At 43.3% G+C, this 24,605-nt stretch overlaps 1 protein-coding gene across 1 annotated transcript in view; it reads left to right on the top strand.

The window, feature by feature from the left end:
- The window catches only part of SYNE1 (spectrin repeat containing nuclear envelope protein 1), a 359,148-nt gene that overhangs the window by 213,375 nt on the left and 121,168 nt on the right, over positions 1-24,605 (top strand). Inside the window, exons 82-93 of the mRNA XM_084890175.1 lie at positions 300-559; positions 1,857-2,022; positions 2,359-2,514; positions 4,421-4,573; positions 5,195-5,377; positions 6,630-6,767; positions 11,463-11,648; positions 12,127-12,249; positions 12,691-12,873; positions 14,189-14,332; positions 17,970-18,155; positions 19,573-19,713. Coding sequence (XP_084746301.1) covers positions 300-559; positions 1,857-2,022; positions 2,359-2,514; positions 4,421-4,573; positions 5,195-5,377; positions 6,630-6,767; positions 11,463-11,648; positions 12,127-12,249; positions 12,691-12,873; positions 14,189-14,332; positions 17,970-18,155; positions 19,573-19,713 — 2,019 coding nt within the window. The remainder of the gene's footprint in view (positions 1-299; positions 560-1,856; positions 2,023-2,358; positions 2,515-4,420; positions 4,574-5,194; positions 5,378-6,629; positions 6,768-11,462; positions 11,649-12,126; positions 12,250-12,690; positions 12,874-14,188; positions 14,333-17,969; positions 18,156-19,572; positions 19,714-24,605) is intronic.

Genomic DNA, 24,605 nt, shown 5'->3' with positions numbered 1-24,605 from the left:
AATATTGGGGTTTTTCAGTTGTCCTTGACTTAAAACACACACACACGATTTTTTCTATGTTATGTAATCTCTGATAGGCCTGATATTATTTTGAGATTAAAGCTGTAAACCCAGAATTATAAAGATGGCTTTTCCTTTCTTATCCAGAAGATTGTCCAGGCTTTAGTTTCCTGGAATTTGGAGTTCACACCCTCATTTTTAATGAGCTTTGACACACTTATGTCAAATGTGTATTTACAGGAGTTGCCTCATGTGTTCAGTTTATTTTCTGGCTTCATGTTCCATACATTTTCCATCAGGTGAAGAAAGCCACTGACGTGATCGATCAGCTGGAAGGTAAATCCCCGGGAGGTTCGGCAGAGAAGGCCTCCAAAGCGGAACTCTCAGCTCTCCTGGACCAGCACGAGGCCTTCACCCTGGAGGTGGACCAGCAGCAGGCGGCCCTGGGCATGCTGCGGCAGCAGGCGCTGAGCATGCTCCCCGACGGGGCCGCCCCAGCCCCCGGGGAGGAGCCGGCCATCATGCAGCAGATCACAGCCATGCAGGATCGGTGCCTGAGGTAAGCATACACCCTTCCTTCTGTGCCTGAGCCGCCCATGACCCAAAGGGATGAGTGTGGTTTTAGAGTCTGGGGTGCTCCATCATGCCACCTTACAATTGGGGAGATGGGGAATCTGTTCCCTTCATCCTCGCTTCCCAGTTTTCTTAGCTCTTCAATTATTTATGTGACAAACACATACCTGGTACTTAGAAATACAGGGGTGAACCGAACAGATTCAGTGGGTGCCTTCATGCTGTTGACAATCAGGCAGCAGAGATGGGCAATGACAGGGGCCTTTTGGGTAAAGTGTGGACAAGGTGAGAAGGAACAGAAAGCGGAGGCAGGCAACCCAGGAGGGCAGGCAAGGAAGGCTCCTCTCAGCTGAAGACGGAGCAGCTTGCATGAGGCAGCGGTGGGCGGGAGTGGCGGGGGAGGGCAACTTTTGCAAAGAAGGGGTTGGCCTGTTAGAAACCTTGGAAGTAAGCATGCCACATTCAGGGAACTGTTGTGTGATAATGGCTCTTCCTGAGAAACAAAGCTTGAAAGCGAAACAATTGAGAGCTACTTAGAGGCTAGTTCTGAAAAGCTTGATACTCACTGGCTAACCTGGATGGCTGGGAGATTAGAACAAGGGTGATGCCAAGTTCAGGCAAATAAGCCTTTTCGAACTTGGTAGATAGAGGAAAGTAAACTTAATGATACATAACCAGCCTGATTCACTTATGGGGCCAGAAAAGAAATGTCAGTAGATCATTTAACTGCTGTATTAGCTCCTATGGTTCATACATGTCCTACATCCACCTCTTCAGTTATAGATGAATTCAGTAATTGGGCTCCACTTTTTAACCAAATTTACATCAATTCAAAGAAAGACTTACAATGTGGGTGTTGAACATTATTAACTGTAAAATTTCCAAAGCTTAACTTCAAAGACTGGTTTCTAATAGCCACCGATATTCCAATTACACATCACTCTTGAAGGCTGATGACCCCGATTCATGTGTGTAGATTTCTGGAGAGAAATTAAACAATGTCCTGGTTATTTTACATAGAATATTAACTGCAAAGTAGTAGCAATGGAGTGTGTCAGTTCTCAGTTTTCCAGGGAAAAATCATTCACATCCAGTATACTTGAATCAAACGTAAGTCTTGCTGAAAATTAGCTGACAGTTTTAGGGATGTGTATTTACTTGCAAAAAGATCTGAGATTTTACCTTTAAAAAAATATGTCTGTTTTGGATAATATAATGCTGGGAGCTAGGGGTTCCTTTCACTTCCAGTTCACTTCTGTTTTCTCCCTGAACTGTTTCTGAAGCATGCAGGAGAAAGTGAGGAGTAACGGGAAGGTGGTGAAGCAGGAGCTGAAGGACCGAGAAGGGGTGGAGGCTCAAATCAATTCTGTGAAATCCTGGGTTCGGGAAACGAAGGAATATTTGGAGAACCCAACAATAGAAATAGATGCTCAACTTGAAGAACTTAAGGTACAAAACTCTCCTCATTCCTTGTACCCATCATTAAAAAATTGCCCTGATTTTAATATGACACATTTGCTTAGATTCAATCAAATATTGAATTAAAAATTTCCAGAAATGTGTTATATAAAAGGCTGTTAGTATTATTGGTTGGGGTTGTTGTTTGTTTTGTATAAAGTGGACATGTTTCTTATTCAAAGGCTAAAGAAAAGTTTGGTTTTTCTTAAGATGTTTCTCTAATTCCACACTTTATCATGTACTGATGGACAATACATTGTCTTGTCTCTATGCCCATGGAAATTTCTTTAGGCTCCCAGACATTCCTTATTTTGATCTTTTCTTCAGATTCTCCTAACAGAAGCCACAAAGCACCGACAGAACATTGAGACAGTAGCCGAAGAGCAGAAGACCAAGTACCTGGGTCTTTATGCTATTCTACCTTCTGAGCTCTCCCTGCAGCTAGCGGAGGTGGCATTGAACCTGGGAACTGTCCATGACCAGGTAAACCCGTGCCCAAGAAAGAGTGCCTTTCCCTTTTATAGGCTCAGCAGTCTTGTACAAGAGTTCTTGATTTTTACAACTACATCTTTATGAATATAGACTTTAAAATCTGATCAGCATAAAACAATACTGTTTCCCCTGGAGAGTGTGCTCAATGGTTAGAGTGTGCGCCTGCACACTGAAGAGTTGCAGGTTCAATTTCCCATCAAGGGCATGTATGTGGGGCGCAGGTTTGGTCCCTGTCCCCTATTTGGGGTGCATGCAGTAGGCAGTCAATCAGTGTGTCTCTTTCACATCATTGTTTCTCTTCCTTCTCCCTCCCCTATTCTACTCTCTCTGAAAAAGCAATGGAAAAAATATCCTCAGTTGAGGATTAACAAAACAAAAAACTAATACTTTTAAATTAGATAAAACATACACACACCAGATGATCACAGACATGAACAATAATCTATACTAATAAACAGTTAATATGCTAATTAGGCTGGACATCTTCTGAACAACCTTCTGGACATCCTTCCAGACTATGGTGGTAGGGCCGAGGTAGAGGTCATTAGGAGTGATCAGGCTGGCAGAAGAGAACAGTTAGGGGGATCAGGCCGGCAAGGGAGAGAAGTTATGGGGAGGTAAAGCTGCCAGGGAGAACAGTTAGGGGGATCAGGCTGGCAGGGGAGAGCAGTTAGGGAGATTAGTTGGGCAGGGGAGAGCAGTTAGGGCAATCAGGCGGGCAGGCAGGTGAGTGGTTAGGAGCAAGTGGTTCCAGATTGCAAGAGGTTGCAGGCTGGGCTGAGGAATGATTCCCACCCCGCCCCCCTGCCAGGTGCACAAATTTCATGCACTGGGCCTCTAGTGTCATATAATTAGAAATAACTTATCTGCTTTCCTTTAACTTTTCCAAAAAAAAAAAAAAAAAAAAAAAAAAAAAGTCTTAACAACAACAAAAAGCGTTTATAAAATATATACCATGTGTTTAACAAATATTCATTGATTGCCCAGAGGCTACCAGTCACCCTTCTAGATGTTTTGCAGCCTTTCATTTATACAAAGAGAAAATTTCTTTACCTTCTTTCCTTTGGCATTTTATTATAAGCAAAAGTATGAATATGTGTTATCAAGTCAAACCACAGCCATTAGAAACGTTAAATGTTAACTGTTCTTTTTTTTGCCTTCCACTGGAAGTGCTTAATATTCTCTTGTCATCCTGTAGGGACAGGATTGCAAAGTTAGACAAAGTTACCAGGTCATTAGCAGCTGCTCATGCTTGGAAACATGTGTATTCTAGTTATAGGGAAGAGGTTTTTGTTTTGCTTTGTTTTTTGTTTTGTTTTGTTTTTTGATTTTTTTACAGAGAGGAAAGTAGAGGAACAGAGAGCTAGAAACATCCATGAGAATCATCGACCAGCTGCCTCCTGCACACCTCCTACCAATGATATGCCCGCAACCAATGTACATGCCCTTGACGAGAATCGAACCTGGGACCTTTCAGTCCGCAGACCGACGCTCTATCCACTGAGCCAAACCAGTTTTGGCGAGGTTTGCATGTTATGAAGAAAAATTCTTAGAGGAGGAGTCTGTGCATTGAAGAGTCACAGTACTTGTAAACAGAGATTCAAACTTAGCTATCTATATGGCCATCTATGAAGACACTAAATATTTGATGAGTGAATCACTGTACATGTGTTGCTTTTTGGTTCCTTTACTGAAAGAGTAGCAGAAAAACCTGCAGTGAAGGCATGAAGATGGGGGGTGGAGGCTGCATGGAAAACATGTGAGTTTGTAACTATGGGGGCTGCTTCGACACAGCTCATAGCAGGAACCACCTGAAATCTCTTGTCAACAATGAGGTTTTTAGTATGTTGCCCAATTTTAACCATGCTTGGTTCTGCTGTTCTCATTGATTGTTTAGATCCAGGACAAAGTAAAACAAATTGAACAGAGCAAGGCCATGAGCCAGGAGTTCAGCCGGCAAATTCAGAAGATAACCAAAGATCTCACAACTATTCTAACTAAGCTGAGAGCAAAGACAGATAACTTAGTTCAAGCTAAAGCTGACCAAAAGGTAAGGAAAGAGAACTGGGAACGTAAGGTGTGCTGCTGAATACATTCAGTACTTTTTTGGAGTTATTTGGATATTTTGGGAATATCTTTTTTTTTTTTTAAAGAGCTTTTTGATCAGCAAGCTTTATTAAAACCAGACAGTGAAGAGAGGCAATAAAGAAACTATAAATATGATAGCATGGATCTATTTACATGACATAATTTATCATCACAATTGACTTTACTCATAAATAAACATGCATGTGTGGGTAAGCGGGAGAAGTGTCAGAGAACTAAATGATGAGTTAGGAATACGGGTATTCCAATTCCAAAGTGAAGGATGTTGTTGGGAGCTAAATCCGAGTTCTCACTCTGCTGATGCGTTAAATGACTAATCCCTTTGGGTGGAGCAGAAGGAAAATGTTACTGCTCTCAGCCTCATAGGAAATAAACACCAGGGTTGCAAAACATCCTGCTCTGACTTCCAGCCCAAGAAATGGAAATGGCCTGATCATGGTCATACCAATTATTTGTATTTATCTTATACAGAGATTATTTAATATCATCCTTCTGAACTTAAAAATCTTGAGACATTTCTTTCCAGTAGTCTGATGTTCTTTCATTTGGATGACCATCTATCTAGGTGCTAGGGGAGGAACTAGATGCCTGTAACTTGAAGTTAATGGAGCTGGATGGAGCGGTACAGAAGTTCTCGGAACAGAATGGCCAACTAAGTAAGCCGCTGACCAAGAAGGTGGGGAAACTGATGGAACTCCACCAGCAGACCAGCAGACAGGCCGAGACTCGGTTCTTCAAGCTCAGCCAGGTACGTGTTCCAGGCCAGGAATCCAACTTCTTAAGCAGGAATTCTCTGTTCTGTTTTCCTCTTTTGAAAATAAATTAAAAGACGATCTCGAGAATGGTGAGAATAATTTATTAAGACTGGCTTAATTCACACTGCATTTGTGTTCCTAAGAATTAGACATACAGATCCTGCCTTTATTTGATAGCAAGCCATATTATAAATTCATTGACAAAGGTGGTCATGTAACTACACTTTTGGGGTGAATATTTTGTAAACTGGGAAAGTATTTTGTAAAATGCATATTCATCCATTAACATATTTCACAATTCAGTTTGTGTGAATTCAAGCATCTTAAAGTAAGATATGTACCGTATACAGATAGAAAGATAATATTTAATAGCTATCATTTACTTAATAGGTTCAGGTCACACACATCCATCATAATTGTTGCATATAGACTAAACTTTTGCTAATCAATTGTGTATGTTTTCTGTAACCAGGGACGAGTTACATTAGAATTTGGCAACCAATGAATGACGATATTGAAACCTGGAATGCCATAATCTCCGCCCTCTGTGAGGATGGAGGACAGAAGGGAGGAGGCAGAAAAGGGAGCTAGATAGATGAATAAGAGATAAGAAGAGAGAACTTGCTTTAAAGACAGATTATTCAAACATATGAAGTACTTGGACTTTATCCTAAAGTCACTGGGAAGTCCTTGAAATATTTTCAACCAGGACCTGCTTTTTCATGATACTTTTTGTAAACTAAAAAGGGGGGAGGATTCCTATGAAAAGTAACCTCACTTGGTGCCAATTTTAAGTTACTAACTGGGCAGGTCATGGTGGGTAGTCACTCTCCAGGCCTATAACTTCTTTAGGGTTTTTGTGCTTCTATTGTAGAATAGCACACCTTCAAAATAAACCTTAACCAAGAGAGCCTATAATCTTAACTATCCTGTAATCCAATCACCACCTTCTAATCTTCTCCAATCTTCCTTACCTACCCACCTTGATTTTTTAAAGAAGCTTCAAAGCTGTTATTCTGTGGAGTCTTTGAGATTTTGCTCTCTGATAAAGGTCATCAGTTACCTCAAATAAACTAATAAAAATTCTCTATGGGTTTGGACGTTTTTATCGTTGACACTTTAAATACCTCAGATATTATAATGATCAACTATAGGACTGTTGTATCCATAAAGAGACAGAAAACTGATGTAAAGCTCAGGAAATAGAGGTTTCATTTGTTATCTGAATGTTAATGATTTTTTTAGGCAACGTCACATTTAGAAGAATACAATGAGCTGCTTGAATTCATTTTGAAGTGGATTGACAAAGCGAAAGTACTGGTACATGCAAAGATTGTGTGGAATTCTGCAAAACAACTTCGGGAACAATACATTTCACATCAGGTAACTTGGGGGAAAATAGTTTTCAAAGAGTAACTAAAGGAACAAGTTAATTTAAGTGGCAAAACTAAGAAAATTTAGCAGTCGTGATGCCAAATTACTGTAGGTGCCAGATTAAAAAAACAAAAACAGAAAGAAAGCTATGACTTGTCCAGTTGTTTGACAGTAGCTACCTATGAGATTTCATAAGAGTATATAAATAAATGGATACCCTCTACCTGCCCTAGACTTTCCTTTCTCAATACAAAAATAATTGCTCCATTTTTTGCGGCTTCTTTGAAATATCGTGTTTTCCGGCGTATAAGACGACCCCCTAATTTTACAGTTAAAACATAGGTTTAGGCCTATATTCGCTGTATAAAACTAGCCCCCACTTCTGAGGCAACACCAGTTCTTTTTTTAATAGACCGCCTCTCTGACTCTGGCCAATCTGAGCAGGCTTTTTACTAGAACACAGTGTACATGTTCTGTACCCGAAGCTACACTGTGTTCTAGTAAAAAGCCTGCTCAGAACTGGTGTTGCCTCGGAAGTGGGGGCTAGTTTTATACAGCGAATATAGGCCTAAACCTATGTTTTAACTGTAAAATTAGGGGGTCGTCTTATACGCCAGAAAATACGATAGTTATATGCCAGGATACTGTGGGGACTTCTTCTGGATGAAGAGATGTAGTGACCAACAGAAAGATGATTAGGCCAGAGTCAGACCCGTGGGAAAACCAAGCTCTGTCACTTAGGGCAGTGTGATTTGGAAGAAACTACAATCTTCAATATGATGGAGATGCAAATGTGTAACTCATGTGCAGACATTAAGCACCTTATCTGGCATGTGGGTGTTGAGCTCTCGGACCTCCGCCTTCTCAGCCCTCCGCCTGGCCTGTCTCCTGGCCTTCCACAGGAAGTAGCGGTCAGAAATGAGTCCGCATCACAAGGCGGCCGCATTGCTTCATTTCCTCTGCAGTTTTCTCTGGGGCATGTCATCCAGGAAATTATTTCATTCTTTTATAACTCGGGTTTGAAGTAGATATATAATAGATATCTAACAGCTCAGTTATCTTACAGTAAAATACAAAATGCCTTGTAAGTTATATGGATACCCTCAAGTATTCTAGATTTTCTCTTTCTCTCATTCTGATTTCTGTATGCTTATGTCTTTTAAATCTATCCTCTTTTGTATTCCAGTTGACAGGATTCTAAGATTAAAGCCTCATTTTCCCCCTGGACTTCTTTAACAGGCTTCTAATTGGTTTCCTGTACCCACATTCTTTCTTCTCTAATCAATCGCACACACTCATCTCAATCAATCTTCCCTAAACAACCCCAATCTTCTACTTGAGGAAATGCTTACATATTAACAGACAAGACTTATGATACAACTGGTTATAAACAATGAAAAAAATATTTAGCCTCATTAGAAGTCTACAAATACAAATTTAAGAGAGATAACACATTGTCAAAACCGATTTGGCTCAGTGGATAGAGTGTCGGTCTGCGGACACTGAAAGGTCCCAGGTTCGATTCAGGTCAAGGGTATGTACATTGGTTGCAGGCACATCCCCAGTAGGGGGTGTGCAGGAGGCAGCTGGTCGATGTTTCTCTCTCATCGATATTTCTAGCTCTCTATCCTTCTCCCTTCCTCTCTGTAAAAAATCAATAAAATATTTTTGAGAGAGAGAGAGAGAGAGAGAGAGAGAGAAAGAACACATTTTAACAATCAAGTTAACACTGTTTGTTAAAGTTTATATTTAAAGAAGTGAGAGCTCTCAAGTACTCCTGGGAACTTGATAAAATCTCTTTGAAAAACAATTGGCAGTCTGGATCATGATTATCAGAATGTTCCTACTCTGCGGTCCACAACATAGAAAATATTTCATGCAGGGTTAGTCACGAGAGTGGAATTTTAAAGGAAACATAAATGTCAGTTCATTTCTCTGAGTGAATTTTTGGATATAATAAAATATAATGCAATCTTGATAAGGACAGTAAAGGCATTTTCCTTCAAATAACTCCTGTGCTCATTTGTTTATTCAACAAACATTTATAAAGTATGTTTCAAAGGTAGGAATTTCAGGAGGCACTCGGAGTACAAACAGTATGTCCTGTCCCTGCCCCGAGGGAGTTGATAATTAAAGGGAGGAAGGAGATGGACAGATCTAGACAATAACACTCCAGGTGATGGTGATGCAGGCATTAGGGGATCAAGCACCCACAGAGAGTGCTCCACCCAGACTGCTGGGTTTGAGGAGGTGAAAGAATTGTCCTCAGGAATGGGTGATTCTGGGCTGTGTCCTGACAGACAGGCAGCCCGCCACTGTAGCATGAGAGTGAGGGGAGCTCTGTGTGGTGCATGGGAAGGAACACTCTGGGGAGGGGGCGATGAGGAGGCTGGAAGAAAGAGGCCTCAGAGATTAGAGTAGAGAGCGAACATGGAAGCTCGGTAAGCACTTGGACTTGATCCTAAACTCACTCTGAAGCCTTTGACAGATGTTCTGCAGACAAGTGACAAGTACAGACTTGTGTTTTTAAGAAAGATGACTGAAGTGCCCCGTGGAAATGAGCAGGTTGATGAAGGCAAGATGACATAGGAAGTGATTGATTAGAAGGTGGCTGTAGTATTCCAGGAGGAGGCGACAAGACCTCTCTTTGGAGAATGAGAGAAGACACAGGCAAGGGGTGTTACTGAGCTGGAATTGTGGGTTTGGAGACTGTGGAAGTGGCCGCACAGGAGGGAGGAGCCAAGGACAATTCCCAGGCTTGTAGGACTTGGGCAGTTGGGTGGGTTGAGTCCAGATGGACAGATATGGGTGTTGTGGTTACCTCCCATGACACTCAGGAGAGAACTCGGCCTGCACATACTGTTCCAGTGATTTCTCTTGTGCCTGCTTTCGTAATTCAAGCCACCTGAGTTTATCCAAAAACAGTGCACAGAGAGAAAATGCATGTTTCCACTGTCAGATGAAAAGGAAAGATGGAAAATTGTTGGTGGGTTAATATTCAATTACCTGGAAATGAGCCCACACGTAACAGCAATTACAGCTTACTTAAAGTTATCTCTCAGGTATGGGATTATGGAATATTTTATTTATACACTAGAGTCCCGGTGAATGGATTCATGCACCAGTGGGGTCTCTTGGCCTGGACTGCACTCTCTTGAAATCTGGGATCTTTTAGGGGATGTCAGACTGCTCCTTTCGGCCCAATCCCTGCAGGCCAGGCTGAATCTGCACTAGGCCTCTAGTATGCATATAAGATCTTTGGTTAATCTCTTCCTGCCTTCCCCTTCTCCCCTTCCCTTTGAGATTCAACAGTCTGTTCCATTTTTCATGCCTATGCATTGAATGTCTGCCCCCTGGTGGTCAGTGCATGTCATAGCTATAGGTCGAAGGGTCAAAGTCACTTAGGCTTTTATATGTATAGATAGATAGATAGATAGATAGATAGGGTGGGCAAAGTAGGTTTGCAGTTGTGAGTATGTAAAACAGAGTTCATTATTTTATTATTTACTAATTAGTGTATTATTTATTTATATTATAACTGTAAACCTATTTTTACCCATTCCATACATAATGTTTATTATGAGAAAAAGTATATTCTATTTTTTTAAAATATATTTTTATTGATTTCAGAGCGGAGGAGAGAGGGGGAAGGAGAGATAAAAGCATCAATGATGAGAGAGAATCATTGATCCCTGCCTTCTGCATGGTCCCACTGGGGATCAAATTATGACCTCCTGGTTCATAGGTCGATGCTCAATCACTGAGCCACATGGGCTGGGCTGTACTCTATTTTTTTTAAATCAGAGTTTATGGCCTAAGAATAATGCCTCACCCCCCCACTTGCCTTTATACATCACTCACCCAGGACCTACCCACATTGTATTCACTCTCCTCTGTGCCTCTGCCTGTGCTGCCCCCTGTCGATCAGAATGCAGGCATCCTATAGACTCAGCTCTGAGCGAGGCTCTTCCAGGAAGCTTTCTCCAACTGCCTGCAGTTCATCTCACCTCTGTCCTCCTCACCCCCGTCTTCTCTTTCACTCCACGCAGGCTGTGCACAGCCCATGGTCATTAGCCCATTCGTGTTAGTCCTGCTCCCAGTAGACGGTGCTATCCTGAAAGACCAGGGTGTTTTCATTCGTCTTGGGATCCTAGGTTACCTCTACCCCCTCATCTCGCTTAAGGCGAGTGAGCAACATTTGTTGTTTGCAGAGCTTTCCTTTTATTTTAATATCGTAGGTATAGAATATGAGAGCTGAAATGCATCTCCTTAGCTGAAACAGGTGTGATGAGAGCCAGGAGGCCCAGGGGCCTGAGGAAGCCGCCCTATGTGCAGAGCACTGCTCATACAGGGATACTGTGCTCCTGTCTTGGCCAGGGAGCCACTCGGGGTGGTAGATAAAGCCCGCGCCTCATGTTCAACACTCAGTAACACATGGCCTCTGCAAATGGTTTACGGTTTCTGAACTTTGATTTCTTATTCTGTGAGATGGGGTTAATAGTAGGTAGGGATGGGCACAGGGGTGTGAAGATCACACACGAGGGCGCACAGAGCCCACCTGTGCAGTGCATGTGGGAAGTGGGAATTATGTCTCCTTACTCCCTTCCCAGTCCGATGGTCTTTACGGTACACCACACCGTGTTGCTTACCAATACCTCTCCACCTACCTGTCAAGATCATGACTATTGATACTTCACTCTCTAGACCCTGCTGGAAGAGTCTGAGGAAATTTACAGCGATCTGGAAGTGATGGCTGAGAAGCTGCAGTGCCTCGCTAGCGTGTACCATACAGAGAAGATGGCTCAGCAAGTGGCCGAGCTGGGACGGGAGGCGGAGGAGCTGCGGCAGATGATCAAACTGCGTTTGCAGAATCTCCAAGATGCTGCCAAGGTAAAAATAAATAAATAAACAAACAAACAAATAAATAAATAAAAATAGTCATCATTTAAATTGAGAAGTCCATTTAAAACAACCATGCCCTAGCTGGTTTGGCTCAGTGGATAAGGTGTTGGCCTGCAGTTTGAAGGGTCTCAGGTTTGATTCCAGTCAGGGCCATGTACCTTGGTTGCAAGCTCCTTCCTGGCCTTGGTGCCAATTGGGGCTCATGCAGGAGGCAACCCATCGATGTGTTTCTCTCACAGCAATGTTTCTCTCTGTCTCCCCCTCTCCCTTCCACTCTCTCTGAAAAACAATGGAAAAATATCCTCAGGTGAGGATTAAAAAACCAAACCAAACAAATAATGGTGTTTTATAGAGGGGTATGATGCTCCATCTCTACAGAGCGTTCTTGACTGTGATGCTATTCTTCACCTTGAACTTGAACTTCAAGTGGTTAAGTGTTGACATTCGTGTTGTTTTTCCTCCGCAGGACATGAGACAATTTGAAACAGAGCTCAAACACCTGCAAGTGGCTCTGGAGCAAGCCCAGACCACTCTGGCTTCCCCGGAAGTGGGGCGCCTCAGTCTCAAGGAGCAACTCTCTCATCGACAGGTGAGCAAAATCAATCCAGGAGGGCCTAGATTTTAAAAAGAGGAGAGGTAAGAAAAAATGATTTTTAAACTCAGTTATAGTCTTAGTTCTGTATGCTAAGTCTGTTTTAATATATTTTTTATTAATTTTAGAGAGGAAGGGAAAGGGAGAGATAGAAACATCCATGATGAGAGAGAATCATTGATGGGCTGCCTCTTGCACGTCCCACACTGGGGATCGAGCCCACAACCCAAGCATGTGCTCTGCCCGGAATCAAACCATGACCTCCAGGTTCATAGGTTGACGCTCAACCACTGAGCCACAACTGACCAGGCTCTATGCATTAGTTTTGTGACGTTTCTTGGAAAACGTTTATAACTTGTAATCATGCTGCAATTTGTCTCTTGCTTATGAGAGAACGTCTTGGATACCAATGTGTGACCTCTGCCCTGGCCCTTTCAGCACCTGCTGTGCGAGGTGGAGGCGCTGAAGCCGAAGGTCCAGGCCGTGCAGACCTGCCAGAGCGCGCTCCGCATCCCCGAGGACGTGGTGGCCAGCCTGCCGCTCTGCCACGCGGCCCTGCAGCTGCAGGAGGAGGCCAGCCGGCTGCAGCACGTGGCCATCCAGCAGTGCAACGTCATGCAGGCATGTGCGGGGCCCCCACGCCAGCCCTGCAGCAGCCAGGGGCATGGCTCCTTGACGGAGCTTGTGTGGGCTCAGCCTTCAGAACACACCCAGGGTGTTCACTGTGGCAGACTGCGGCGGTTATGTGGCATTGGGGAGTGAGAGGCCATTATTTGGATCGCCCATGAAAGCCTGGGGAAAGCCCTCTAAAAAGGAGCTGTTGGTGAACACTGTCTTTTAGCGATATTTTTAGAAGAGCAGCTTATAAAGGTTAATATTGTATTCAGCCACATTTTTATCTTGTTATTCATCTGAGAATCATCCAGAGCCTTGTAATAGGACTTTACTGCTAGCACATATGACAGAATTTTTTTTTTTCATATTTCAGCTTATTGATGCACCAAATGCATTTTTATGCCTGAGAAGTACACCCAAGGATAACACTTAGTCTCTTTAGTAAAAGAAAAATCATTTATTAGGAAAATATGATACTATTTACCTTATATCTCATTGCAATTCATGGTGCACCATTTCTTTATCATTATTATTATTTTTTTTTACTCCTCACCCGAGAATATTTTTCCATTGATTTTTAGGGAGAGTGGAAGAGAAAGGGAAAGACAGAGAGAAATATCTATGTGAGAGAAACACATCGATTGGTTGCCTCCTGCATGTGCCCTGACCAGCGTCCAGGTCAGGGAGGAGCCTACAACCGAGGTACTTGCCTTTAGTTGGGATCGAACCTGGGACACTTGGGTCTGCAGACCGACACTCTATCCACTGAGCCAAACCGGCTAGAGTTCATGTTGTACCATTTTTACCCCCAAATTATATACATATCCTCCCATTATGTTGCTCATGGCCTCTTTGGCCAACTATCCTTGGTCCATATAATACCTTGTTATTTGTTAGGCAGTAAATTCCTGGGAATAGAGGTCACGCTGAAGTGATTTTTTTATCCTCTACTCCAGTAATTACCAAGTGCCTTACACATATACTCAGTATTCTTAGACGGATAATAATTGTGTTTTCAAACTGTTCCTACCATGTCTGACCATGACATTGCCTTCTCAGGACAATGAGTAGGGGGAGATGGAACATCTCGCCACTTAATTTCTTTGAGTTCCTGAATAATCTTGGCAACATAGAGAGAAGGTTCGAAATATCTGAGCAATGTTGAGGCTTTGGATCGCCTAGGGATTTTATCCATCCTTTCTATATTCCCCAGACACACAGGCGATAGGCGTTCAGGCTGTAGTTGGCTGATAGCAGCACAGCCTTGCTCCCCCAGCTATTGGGATGGAGCGATAAGACTGTGGCCTCTTTTCCCCCAAAGGAGGCCGTGATGCAGTATGAGCAATGTGAGCAGGAGATGCAGCGCCTCCACGAGCTGATAGAAGGAGCCCACAGAGAGATCGAGGGCGCGCCCGTGGCCACCAGCAACATCCAGGAGCTGCAGGCCCAGATTTCTCGGCACGAGGTGAGACAGGAGCACGGGAAGGGGGCAGGACACCGGCTGGATTAGCAACTGTGACTGGCTTCCAGTGAAGGAGAGAGAAAGTTTCTACCTGTTCCACACGTGCGTGGTGGGCTCTTGGGCAGTCTCTTGGGCTGTCTTTGCATTTTGAGGATGACTAACATGAATCTTCCCCCGCCTCTTTTTTTAAAAACATGTTTTCATTGATTATTAGAGAGAGAACAAGGGAGAAGAAGAGATAGAAACATCGATGAGAGAGAAACATTGATCCGATGCCTCCTGCAGGCATCAAGTCAGCAATCCAGGCATGTGCCCTGACAGGGAATCAAACCTTTGACCTCTAGGTGCCACGGAGGACGCTCAATCTACTGAGCCCTGCCTGCCGGGTGAAGAACTGGATTTTTTTAAATTTTTTTTTTAGATGATTTCCCAAGCCCCCAGATCTAGTTCCTCAAAGAAAACAGATTCTAATCTAGTATTTTGGGCTCCAAGTTAGTTTTCACTGCAGCAGGGTCTATCCGGGCTACCTCATTGCCTCAAAGAAAAGAATGATGGGCCCAGAGGTCACGGAGCCGGTTCCCAACACAGACAGCTGCCACCGACTGTTCTGGCTCCTGATCAGAGATCTGCTCATTCTGTCACCGTCTCCGCACCCTCCCTGCCCCCCCTCTCCATTCTAAACATCAGTGTAGACAAGTGTTAGCTTTGTCATGGGATTTAGAATAAATCTTCACATCAATGATGACCTGGGCTGGGCAAGGCTCATTGTATGTATAAAACAAACACAGGAAGGAAAGTGCTGAGAGGAGTCAACCTGATTTGTGATAACATATAAAACTGGAAGAATGCTTCTTCCTGTACTTTCTGTCTGCTGTTAATAGAACTAAATCCTGATGAGAGTCTGATTTCCTTACGGATTGCTTGAACTCAGAATAACTGATAACTGATTCATTTTCCTTTTTTTTTTTTTTCCCCTGTGATTTTTCAAATGTTGCATTGAATGAGAACATCATCCTGCCACTTTCTAGTCGCAGGAGAGAACACGCAGGCCTGTTGCTGTCCACTGGGTCTAGGTCTGCCCCGGAGTGCAGAGGGCAGCCCCAGAGGGCAGCTCTCCTCGGAGCAGCCACTGCTCTGGAAACCCCCACCATTATGCTCACCCTTCATAATCATTTTCAGAAATAACCAGTAAAAATGGAAAATACATATGCTTTCTGAGAATAGGGAACAGGTCAGCCCAGTCAATGCTCCGTTTTAATAGAGCGGACTTGACCACCAACCCACAAAGTTAATGGGAGATGGGCAGGCGTACCTTAAGGAAGAAAGTTCTGGAGAACTAATTCTGCACTCCGTCATGTAGGGTAACTATATAGTGCAGATTCTCATGAGCATAGGAAATCAATGTCTTTGGAGACTAGAATTGCATTTAAAAAAAAAATTTTTATTATTGAAATGCCCTCTTTTTACATATACCCTCTTTTTCCCCCCATTGACCCCATCTCTCCCCCACCCCAGGCCTTACCCACTCTATTTTCTGTGTCTGTGGATTATACACACACTGAGTGGCCAGATTATTATGATCTCTGAATACATAATAATCTGGCCACTCAGTGTGTGTTTGTGTGTGTGTGTGTGTGTGTGTGTGTGTGTGTGTGTGTGTATTAGAGGCCCGGTGCATGAATCCATACATGGGTGGGGTCCAGGCCAGCCTAGCCAGGGGGAGGGGACATGGGTGGTTGGCCAGCCTGCCTGCTGGTCCAACTCCTGGTTGAGGGGACAAGTTGCATATTAGCCTTTTATTATACAGGATATACACCGAGTGGCCAGATTATTATGGGTTCAGAAATCATCATCATCTGGCCACTCAATATATATGCATACAGGTTCTTTGATCTCTTGAATTGCATTTTTAGCAAACAACTCAGCTTAGTTTTACACACAGTAGAGTTGAGAACTGCTTAGGCAATGGGTGCTTGCTGTCAGCGTGGGCACACACTGGCACTGCAGGCTGGATGGGCAGTGATCCTCCATGTGGGCACAGAGGGCGGAAGGACTGAGACTCATCGTGCTTCACTAGATTCCTCTCGCCTACCTGATGGGGCAAGCCATTGTAAGAATGCCCAAGGATTTGTCCAATGGGAACAGAATCCAAGGAGTCCAGTGAGCTGGTAGATGTCTTTTATATGTGCCTGTTAACTAATTATTCATAGGTATCCATGTGGTAGCCATGAGACCAGATAGACAGTAAATAGCTACTTAATTGCTACTGTATTTTTAAAACCTGTTACTTTTAATTAAATATCTACCAGCCCTAGTAGATAAAGAAGTTATGATTTCTACTTTTTAAATCCTTGCTTTAAAAGTCCCTGTACTATTCTAGATGTCAGAAGAACTGGCTAAAGTAACAATAACAAAATGCTACACGCGCGTGTGTGTATGTATACATATGAACATATGTTTACATGTATACATCCATATACACAGACATATGCACACAGATATGTCATTTTGTTATTGTTGTTATTTTGTTTGTTTCTGAACTTCAAAGCTCTAATTTGAATGTCAGTGTTTTTAAAATGCGTGTATGTACATGTGTCTGTATATACTCCCTCATTTTAATGACACTGACATTTAATATCTTTGCTACAAACTGTTTTGTACAAACTTTTTAGACAAAGGAGCCAAATAAGAGGAATAGGAAGAAGTAATGGTGTTGTAATTTTAGGAATAAGTTTTAGAATATACACTTTCACTTTTCAAAAGAAGTATACGGCTTTTAAGTAAGAATATCATTTTTAATATTTTAGAATTAAAGTTCTAATTTATTATTTTAGAATTTCAATATTTTAGAATCTTAAGAGCTGTGTGCTGTCCAGAATATATTTTCAATAAGCTCCCGGTAAAAGGTTTAAAACCCTCTAACTCTTAAGACAATTTTTTCAACAAGGAACGCATTTAAAAGCTGTGAAATTTGAGCTGAATAAGTTCAAAGCTCTCCTCGGAAGCATCAGAAACATCTGAGGCATGGTAGAGAACAAGAGGGAAATTTTGATGAATGCACAACATTTTATTTGGGGGGTAATCTGCATTTAAAACGTTAGGCTTTCCTGGGTCCTATTCAGCTTATTTACAAAACAACAACCCCCAAAGACCCAGAATGGCAAGCCATTTGCTTACTGACCAGGTCTGAACAGCACACTGCGCTGTGTGAAATACTCAGCATTGAGCTGAGCTTTGCATTTTTTTGTAATTTTAGTCATCACATGACCTGATTTCCATGGCATGAACCATCTGGCAGTGACAGATTCTTCAGGCGCTGCAGAGAGAGTGGCAGGTTCTTCAGGTTACATAAGTTCCTGCCTGCGCACGCAGCATCCCTCCGGGGTAGGATCCCTGGCCTGAGCCTGGGTGTCCTGCCTGCGGCTCGCAGCCCCGCTCCGCCCGCCCCGCGCGGTGGTCTGGCTCCAGCTCCAGCGCTGCAGGCAGGCGCTGCCCCTCGATGCACATCCTGCCTCCCTCCCCCTGCCGCCCGGCGCAGCGCCGCCCGCTCATTGGCCAGCCCCGGAGGAAGATGAACGCTACTAGCCGCTTCCTTCTGATGCTGCTCTGACACTCAGGGGGTGGGAAAATGTTTCCCCAGGAGCTGGCTCAGAAGATCAAGGGCTACCAGGAGCAGATCGCCTCCCTGAACTCCAAGTGCAAGATGCTGACCATGAAGGCTAAGAACGCCACCATGCTGCTGACGGTGACGGGCGTGGAGGGGCTGGCCGAGGACTTGGACCGGGAGCTCCTCCCCGCCACCTCCGCCCACCCCTCTGTGGTCATGGTAAGTGAGGGTCAAGGCCAGGTTTGCGGGGCGCCCGGCACTCCCCTCTCTCTGACTGCACCCTGGCTCCTGGCTGCATGTTCACTCAGGCTTATTTTAGGGATCAGAAGTAGGTCTTGCCAATGAGAAGTGAGGAGCAGGCTCCTGAACTGGGCCAGAGCCAGGATTTAGTATTTGACACTGTAAACAATGACAGTTGACATAAATCTATTTGCTTGAGACTACTGGATTGCTTAACATGCCAAAGGTCGCCCTGCATTTGTTTATAACTGAGCAAGTACACCGAGAGGCTCTAAGTATTAAAAAAGGAAAGAAAGAAAGAAAGAAGAAAGAGAGAGAGAGAGAGAGAGAGAGAGAGAGAGAGAGAGAGAGAAAGAGAGAGAGAGAGAGAGAGGAGAAAGAGAAAGAGAAAGAAAGAAAAGAAAACCCCTTTGCATGTTTTCTAGGGGATGGGATAATCATGATACACATATTGTGTGTTTTCCAAGTTAAACATTGGCTGGCTGGGTATGTGTGTTTAGTTGTAGAAATGTTTAGTAAAATATAGAAGAAGGCTAGTATTAAAAAAATAAGAGAATAGAAAATCCAAAGCTTAAGCTTTGGATTAAAATAAAGAAGTTCCACTAATTTCTGCCTGCATTATTTCCCCATCTTCACATGTAAGTTGCATGAATTATTTTGGTAACTCAGTGTTTTCCACACATGCATGTGTACTTTCCACACATATGTGCTGTGCCACGTCCAGTGCATAACCAATACTTAGGTGATAGATCCCCTAGGGTGCAGTTATCTTCTCAGGATATTTGAAATGTGAGATGCACACAAAAGTCCAAGCTTCATTTGATAGACTCTTCCATCATGTGTACAACTCATTTTTTAAAAATTATTTATAAAGGTACAAACAATCAAGAAAAAGAAAATGAATTAGAGAACTATTTCATCAACTACAAAACTGTTACTCTGATATGCACCTCCTAGCCTTGATTTTTTTCAAATGGTTCCCAGCTTCATGTTCACCTGCACCACACTTTTATTTTTTAAAATATATTTTATTGATATTTTTTTACAGAGAGGAAGGGAGATAGTGAACTAGAAACATCAATGAGAAAAAAACATTGATCAGGTGCCTCCTGCACACCCCCCCACTGGGGATGTGCTCACAACCAAGGTACATGCCCCTGACTGGAATCGAACCTGGGACCTTTCAGTCCACAGGCCGACACTCTATCCACTGAGCCAAACCGGTTTCGGCAAGCACCACACTTTTAAATACTAACACTGTGTATGAGATATGGGTCTCAGTCACTCTAACCTTTATTCTAGTATAGTTATCTCTGTTTGACCTATGCCTGACCAGGTCTTCTGTTACCCTGCTAATTGATCTTTATGTCCTCTGGGCTACCTTTTGTGATGGCAGGTGACTGCAGGTCGCTGTCACACTCTGCTGTCACCTGTCACTGAGGAGTCTGGGGAGGAGGGAACCAGCAGTGAGATCTCCTCTCCGCCTGCCTGTCGCTCCCCGTCTCCTGCGGCAAACACCGAAGCTTCTGTGAACCAGGTACCTACCACCCGCTCCGGGGCCCCCCTCGCTGTGCTCTCAGGATGGCTGCGGGTCTTCGTTCCTGTCGGACTGGGGGTGTGAATCCTGGACTTGGAGGAGCACACCGTGCGGTGTGACAGTTGCACAAGCTGTGATTGTCATGTGAGACCACTCCTGGCTTTACAGGCCATCTCCTCTCCAGGGCTCCTGGCAGTGAGATGAGCAAAAACTGGGTCACAGGAATGCTAGCGGGAGAAGGCTCTGTTTTAAGGCATGAGGCTCTGGTGTCTGACAGTTCTCGGTAATGGAGCCCTGCATCCTAGCAGAAAAGGAAACGTTTATGTCACCTGTGTAAAATACCGCGATTCTATTGCTACATGTATGGAAGTTAGTTTTGACAACCAGCTCAGATTTTTTAAAATAAAATATTTTTATTGATTTCAGAGAGGAAGGGAGAGGGAGAGAGACATAAGAAACATCAATGATGAGAGAGAATCATTGATCGGCTGTCTCCTGTATGCTTCCTATTGGGGATTGAGTCCATAACCTGGCCATGTGCCCTAGCTGGGAATCTAACCATGACCTCCTGGTTCATGGGTCATTGCTCAACCCCTGAGCCAAATCAGCCAGGCCCAGCTCGGATTTTGAAGCTGGAAAACTTTACTTCGTCTTATCATACTTTTGTTTCATTTACTAATGATTATCCAATTTGAAGGGCTGGCTGCCAGTTTACATATTAGAATGCATGAGTAGATTTGAGCTTTTGCACTTAACATTCAATAATCTTAAATTTTATTTTTTTATAAAATAGGAATAACTCCTTGTTTTGAGATGCCTTTTATCACACATTATATTAAAATAGATGCTATGTAAGTATGTCAACGGTTTTTATGGAAATATTAAATAGAAATAAAAAAGACACACATATAATAATCAACAAATTTTAAGGCATGTTGAGTAATTCTGCCTTTTTCTCATTTGGCCAAAACAACTAAACATTTTTTTTTTTAATTGTGCTACTATAAAATTATGTAAATAAAAAAAAGAAAAATAAATAAAATTGTGTAAATGTTCAAAGAGGTTTAGCTGTATTATCAAAGAAGAAATATTAAACAGAGAGCCCTAGTTGGTGTGGCTCAGTGGACTAAAGGGTCCCTGGTTCAATTCCAGTCAAGGGCACATACCTAGGTTGTAGGCCCGATTCCCAGCATCTAATCAGTGATTCTCTCTTCTCATTGATGTTTCTATCTCTCCCTAACCCATCCTCTCTGAAATCAATAAAATATATATTTTAAAAAATATTACACAGAGCAAAGACTGTATTAACTATAATACAATTGATCATACTTTTTAAATTTTAAAGCAGAAGCATTCAAAATAGGTTTCTGTGATAAAGAAAACCCCTCTCCCCCCAAAAGGAAAATACAATTGAGGAATCTTTAGCTAAACAGTTCTCTTGGTTAAAAATCTCTGGAGCTCTAGGGCAGTTTCAGTTCATCCGTTCATCAGCTACATCCTGAGTGCCTGTTCAGTGAGTGCTCGTCCCAGAGATGCAGCAAAGGGGAAGACAGATGGGACCCCTACCCTCCAGGCCCCTGTAGTATACAGAGAACGATGGCGGTGGGACCAATAATAACAGAAGTGATGAGAGGAAATTGAAAAACAGCACCCATGGGGAAGTTCAGGGTGCTCTGGAGGATTTGGGGAACTGTTCGCCAAGTTCTGATTTTAAAATATGCATTACTCATTCTTTGAAATGTTCTTTCCTGTGGTCACATATTCTTAGGGTCAGAGAAACATGTCTGCAGTCAGCTGTTGATTGTTTAGGAAAAAACGTATGCCTAATATTCTTAAAACTAGAGGCCTGGTGCACAAATCTGTGCACAAGTGGGGTTTAGCCTGCCCCCAATCGCTCCCTCACCCCAATTGGGGACTGGGCTGGCTGGCCAACCTCCTGCGGCCTGTCCCCCCAGCCCACCTGGCCCCCGATCAGGGTGGAGGAGTCCAATTGGGGGCATTGCTGGTCAGGGGAGAGGCTGAGAAGGTTGGCTGGCTGGCTCTACCTGCATTGAACCAGTTGGCCAGCCACAGGGTGCGTCATAGTGACAGGTCATTCTGGTTGTTCTGGTCCCTTGGTGTTTATGTATATAGATTGGACAATAAACATTGGCCTTGAGACTAACCCTGTGGGAGAATATCCCTTTTCTAAAAATATAAGTCTTGATGCTGCTTCTTGCAAAGTGTCTTTCAAAGGACAGGAAAGTGTCCTGTAAATGATAATTATTTATCATAATTATTTTAACTATTGAGCTCAAGCAAATGCCCCAATTGTGAGTGAGATTATGTTTTATTTTAATCCCACTTGTCATCTCTCTCCATCAAAGGAAACTATCAATTAAATCACATTGTTAACCTGACACACTTACATGTGATACTAGAAGTTCTTTCTTTTTAAATGTCATTCAGTTTATGTTAGGCAGCTCTTCCAGGAGGAAGCTATTAAAAAGCAAAAGTATTATGCAGAGGGGGCATCAGGAGAGAACTTGGGGGTCAACAGAGGTGGGGCACAGATCCTCACCCCCACAACATTACAGGGGCTTGAACCTTCGCTCCTTCTGAGGGAGGTCTCCTGCCCCACATTGGCGCCAGATATAGGACTCTCTTTCAGCCTGCATAGAAAGAGTTCCAATTCAGGGTTCAGGTTCTGGAGAAGGGCCGCACACAAATGAAGAGACTTGAGACTTGAAGAAATTCAACTTGGCGATATTGGGGGCCAGGTGGTAGTCCAACTCTAGTGGGAGAACTACTCCTGCTCTGGCCCTGCCATCCCTTTTATCAAGGCTTTGGGGAAAGCATCTTAGGCAACATAAACAGAAATTTACATGTAGCCCTTAGGCAGGAAATAACAGACACTTACACGGGACAAACAAGGTGGAGGCTGCTTCAGCTAACAATATCTCAACTAAAGGTTAGAGCAATTAAGGTTGTTGACCAGCCTTCCTGGCTTCCTGTCAACATCTCTTTTTTAGTGAAACTGATTTGTTTTCCAGCATATTATGTTTGGTGTCACACTAACAAATTGACCCCATCATTTACGGCCACGTGCCATTCTTCTACAGTAACGTAAGTCAGGGGAGAAGGGATAAATATGGTCCCAGCTAGTTTGTCTCAGTGAACAAAGTGTCTACCTATGGACTAAAGGGTCCTGGGTGAGTCGGAAGCTTATATGTACACCCACGTTTGAGAATGTGCAGAGAAAAACTACAAATGAGAAAGACGGAATGGCTAGAGAGCTGGGTGGACAGTAGAGAGACGAAAGGGAAGTGCTTCCAGAAAGGATGGCCAGTGGAATGGGTGCTGCTGAGCTGTCCAGCCAGAGAAAGACTGGGACATATCCTTTTACTTCACAGGGAGGAGTCACTGCTGATGAGGCAGGTACAATCTCAGTGAGCTCCTTAGGATTGAAGCCATCTGGGCATTTAGAATTTAATGGAGGGTGAGAAAGTTAATCTATCAAGTGTAAACTACCATTTTCAGAAGCTGCATTACAAACTGAACGGGAGGAAAGTAATAAATAGTGATTACAAATGTGTATTCAGGAGTATGCACATGTAACGACCCGTCATTGATTTGTGAAATTTCTAATAGATGACACCCTACAAGAAAACCATTATGAGAGAAAGACTGTTTGCAGGGATTTACAGGGGGAAAAGATTTGACCCTGTGTGCTGAGGAGAGTCAGGAGAGAGGAGAGGTAGTAAAGGACTGAGCCTTGGAAAGCAAAGGAGTTTGGGATTCTGGGAGGGTGAGCCTTAAGCAAGGAAACTGGCCAGAATAAGATAAAGGAGAGTCTGAATCCAGACACACTTTTGGAAATTTAAGAATTTTAGGAGTATCTCTTGGGTGCCTTCATTGAGTGTCTGTACACATATGTGTGTGTGGGAGCACACGCATACGTGCATCCTGTAAAGTGAAATCATATTGAGTTCTGGTTGGGGATTTCCAAGTGAGTGAAGCAGAGGTCAAAGGGATGAAGGAAACAAAGGTGTTGGCCAAAGAAAGGTCTAAGTAACTTTAGACATCACTGGTGCACGTGGGCTGAACCAAGTCAGTGCTGGCAGGCTGTCATGTTCAAGGGCGTGGAGGACTGAAGTGGGTTGGAGGTGCATAAGGATGAATGAATGTGAGCTTTCCCAAGGACTCGAGAATACTGAGGTCACCAGCCAACGAGGTGACAGGACTAGGAAAGGAGAGGAACCCATCTCCATGTCCCAGTGCGGTCAGGAAGTGTTAGAGACTTATCTGGAGCCTGAGCAACAACAACAATGTAGTTAGGTGCCCTGGCCCTCAGCTAGGACTGTAGTGAGTCCTCAGAAGCAGATGGTGCTGCGCAGAGGAGGGACGGTGCAGGAGGTGGGAGTGACTGGCCCCAGTTATATGACTGCGTAGGAGGAGAACACCAACTGGACCTCAGGGGTCCTGACTTCTCTGGGGTCACTGCCGTCTGCATTCACGCCACTACGGGACCTGCTTCTCTCCCATGCTGACCCAACCACCAGCCCCTGCCTGCGATGACCTTGGTTTCTCAGGCAGCTGGGACCTTCTTCACTACATTTCACCAAGACGTTATTATCCATAAGGTTCAGGCATTTAAAATTAATATAATTTTCTTCATTAATATAACTGTAAAAGGAGTGAACTTTATAATGGCAATATCCAGAATCTAAACATCACTCACCAATTCAAATTTCTATTAATATACAGATAAATAACCACAGAAACAATTGGGAACACATGACCTATATGTCTTGATATAATAGATCCTATTGTCAATATTAATAAAATATGTTCTATGACTTACAACCCAAGGAATAAAAATAAGTCAAGGACCTGGCTTTTTTATCATTCAC

Source organism: Pipistrellus hanaki (assembly GCF_964339955.1).
Source record: "Pipistrellus hanaki genome assembly, chromosome: 7".
Lineage (NCBI taxonomy): Eukaryota > Metazoa > Chordata > Mammalia > Chiroptera > Vespertilionidae > Pipistrellus > Pipistrellus hanaki.
The sequence above is the reverse complement of the archived record's forward strand: the minus strand, read 5'-3'. Positions and strand labels throughout refer to the sequence as shown.